This window comes from Mya arenaria, chromosome 12 (genome assembly GCF_026914265.1).
Source record: "Mya arenaria isolate MELC-2E11 chromosome 12, ASM2691426v1".
Taxonomy (NCBI): Eukaryota; Metazoa; Mollusca; class Bivalvia; order Myida; family Myidae; genus Mya; species Mya arenaria.
Window position 1 is genome coordinate 43,983,945 of NC_069133.1, and position 3,407 is coordinate 43,987,351.

Below are 3,407 nucleotides of genomic sequence, written 5' to 3' on the forward strand. Positions count from 1 at the left end.
TAACACACAATTTCTGCTTCAAAAACCTTTTATGTAGCCTCTATATGTTATCCGCACTGGAGAATCCCGTTCACAGCAATAGTTGATGCTAAATATTTATGTAATAAGTCAAACATCATGTTCACTGGAATACACTTTAACGAAGCTAGTGTGGAACTCTTTTATACATACTATGAGACTCTATCATAGTTATATACTCACTTTATTTTTCTTTCTCTTATGATTTAACCCTAAGTGGCACTGAAGCTTTAAAATATGCAGTTGGGTTTAAAGGCGCACAATATAGATTAATACAATATTTATTTATTTTATTTTTTCGATTAGTCAGATGAGTTAATCATGAAAACGCATTCAAATCCATTTTTATTGCTTCAACCTAGATTCGGCGCCTTTTAAGGCGTTTCACTCTCTATATTCGTACTTGTAAGTTGACAAGAACTCGCCTTTGTACGTGTCATTTTAAATTGGTGACTTTTTGCACAAAAAGTAGTCAAGACTTACACGTACCCATTCAAATAGCGATATACTTTGAAATTTCAAGTACAGCCCTGGAAATGCCTCTAGCATCGCGCAGGATTTCCAAATTCAAATTCAATGATCCTGAACGACCAGGAAATGAATAAATATACCCTGGACGAAGTAGTGGCCGTTTATACGTCGGTAGAGATAAATTCTACCTGTACGGGTAAGGCATCCAGGTATATATACATCGCACAGTCCAGTTAAGTAGAGTTCAGTTAAGGTTCGTTCACGAAAGCTAATGATAGAAATAGTTTTATTTTGTAATCATATTGTATCACAGCGTACACCAAAATCAAATCGTAAATGTAAGCCGCACACGTCTTTAATGTGGGCAGGATTAAACCGCATTGTGAAGGAGAAAAGTTATGTAAGGAAATATCAATGATCTTACAAGACTAGACATACTTCACACAGTTCAACTAGCACATGTAACTATGTTATGAAATACGAGACAAAAAGGAGGGACTACTTACTAAGTCAAAAGGATTCAATAATCGAAACAACTTAACTGGACGGAAATTATAGTCAAGACTTAAATCTTCTAATGAAAACAAATGCTGATTTCCTTTGTATAAGAATGCAGCTTCGTTTTATTGATAACATTATAATGTACATGCACTCAGATTTTTTTTAAAGAACACACTAAGAAACAGAATCAGAGTTATACATATATTTGAGATGAAAGCGCTGAAATTATTTTTTGTTTATAAATAAAAATACTTAATACATCATGCACTTATTTTGGGATGAAACGAATAAATAGTACACTAATTACATTGTCATTTTACATGATAACAGTTTCCTTCACATGTCTAACTGTTTGTGGTGATGTATCAGAAGCTGGCGTCTCCTTGTATCTATTTCTAACCTTCTGAATAGAACGCTGCTTGTACCGCGAATACGTCGAATCCCCAACGGCGCTAAAATCTTCCGTTGACTTATCGGTAGATTCCGTTTGTGATTTAACTAAAAACCCACACGCAAGCTGCTTAGCCGCGCGTCGGAACTTCCGGTTCATGGCGCCGTAAATTAGACAGTTCCAGAAACTGTTGCTAAGTGCCAGCCACGTCACGGTGAAGTCTAGGTGAATGTTGATACTTATCTTCTCGGCTACAATGATAAGAGTGGTCAAAGTCCAAGGTGAAATCGCCACAAAGAAGCCCACCGTTATCGCCGCTAGATACTTTGATGTCCTAATGTTAGCAGACACCATCCTTCCATGCTGAAATAGATTTCAAAAGTCAGGACGCAAGCTGTCAGAAAAGTACAAATTTCATTACCAACAGCATAAGGTACAAAACAAAGACAAGGACGAAAACTATTAATTAACCTCTCTCCCACCCCAGATAAGAAGAAATATTTAGCTATGATAGAAATCCTCAAATCTTGCCAACGGCATCTACCATAGCCGCTTGTATAAGATAGGTTCAAACGAGGTTAACTTCGCTGCCGCAAAAATCCTACCCTCGGATTGGGATGAATATATCTTACACTCTATTATACATGCACATGTATGTATATTTCGTTTGAGCGTGCATGTTTTGTTTCTCTTGATACCGCTCTTAAATAGTTATTTCATAACAAGTAAAACGGAATTTGTACTTCATATAATGCATTTTACTTCTATTGGTTATGTAAATCGAATACAAGACAATATTTATATTCGGTTACTTCTAAACCAAATGAGACATACCTTGTCATCCCGAGAGATTGTCAACATCTTTCTTTTGCAAGCCGTTCGGTAGATTGAAATGTAGCTGAACACAAATATAAGAGCGGGCAGGAAATAGAAAATGCTGATTACAGACAATGTAACCTTTTCGTTTTCATAAAATGGTTCACAATTTATTCCAAACTCATCGTAGTAATATTGCCCTCCGGCAAAAATGACGATGGAATAGCAGGTAAAAACCACTATCCAGGTCGAAATGATGAGCACCAAGAAGCGTGTGGAGCTCATGTAGCTATTGTACCATCGCAAATGGACGATGCAATACCGGTCCGCCGCAATCAGCACCATGTTGAGAGTTGACTCGTGGAAAAGCGCAGAGATTAAGAGAGCTTCAATGCGGCAAAAGACATCTCCGAACGGCCAGCAGTGGTAGAGCGAAGAGTAGATAGTTGATGGGCAGACGAGCAACCCGATGCCGAGGTCCGTGCAACACAGTGACGTCATCATATACCTCACACGCTTCATAAAGATTCGCTTCGACCGAGGATGGTTGAACACGACGAGGCAGCATAAATTGCCAAGAATAATGAGCGTCATGACGACCACAATAATGAAACATTTAAACTTGTCCGGCCCCGTAGGTTCGTGTAGGTTTCCTTTGCATGTCATATTCTGTTGCAATACTCCGTACATGTTTTTGCTTGTCCTTTTCTGCTGTTTTGCTATGATTTTATCAATATTGTGTAATGTATCAATTTATACAATTGATCAATTTGTATTGAATGATTACCAATTATGTAGCCCATCTCCGAGTGTATCTAATTTAATACTCTGGCCATCATATAATTGACGCCTAAGTGTTTCCGCGTATGCTTATCATAACCGGAAAAGGCACTGTATTGTAGGTGCCTGTCCTAACACGACCTTTCGAAAGAGTAATTGATGCGTTAGCTATTTTTTATTAACAAACGGAGATGAAACTTATTGTTTGCTCAGTGTAGACAAAATAAACGCAAAACAAATTTTGTTTGATGAACACCTCTAATCAAAACCTTGTCCGTTGTGGTTAGTATTAACATACATCTTTAAACGCGTCATTTTTAATTGTACATACGTTCAATTAATATATCTTATTTCATTTTATTACAATTTCAACTTATAACTCGAGACATAATTTAGTTGGAAATAATAATTTTTCTAATTCTATGGGCAA

General features: G+C 37.1%; 1 protein-coding gene across 1 annotated transcript; it reads right to left on the reverse strand.

The window, feature by feature from the left end:
* Positions 1 to 761: 761 nt before the first annotated feature.
* LOC128211939 (probable G-protein coupled receptor 21) lies at positions 762 to 3,021 on the reverse strand. The gene is made up of 2 exons (XM_052917093.1): positions 2,216 to 3,021; positions 762 to 1,744 (listed from the first exon to the last, which is right to left on the reverse strand). The coding sequence occupies exons 1-2, from the start codon at positions 2,885 to 2,887 to the stop codon at positions 1,307 to 1,309; spliced, it is 1,110 nt and encodes a 369-aa protein (XP_052773053.1). The 5' UTR covers positions 2,888 to 3,021; the 3' UTR covers positions 762 to 1,306.
* Between the last annotated feature and the right edge of the window lie 386 nt (positions 3,022 to 3,407).

Excerpts from the sequence above, each read along its gene's own strand:
- LOC128211939 (XM_052917093.1), bottom strand. The coding sequence starts at position 2,887 with ATGTACGGAGTATTGCAACAGAATATGACATGCAAAGGAAACCTACAC. Across the intron at positions 1,745-2,215 it reads CAATCTCTCGGGATGACAAG|CATGGAAGGATGGTGTCTGC; the intron begins GTATGTCTCATT and ends AATCTATTTCAG.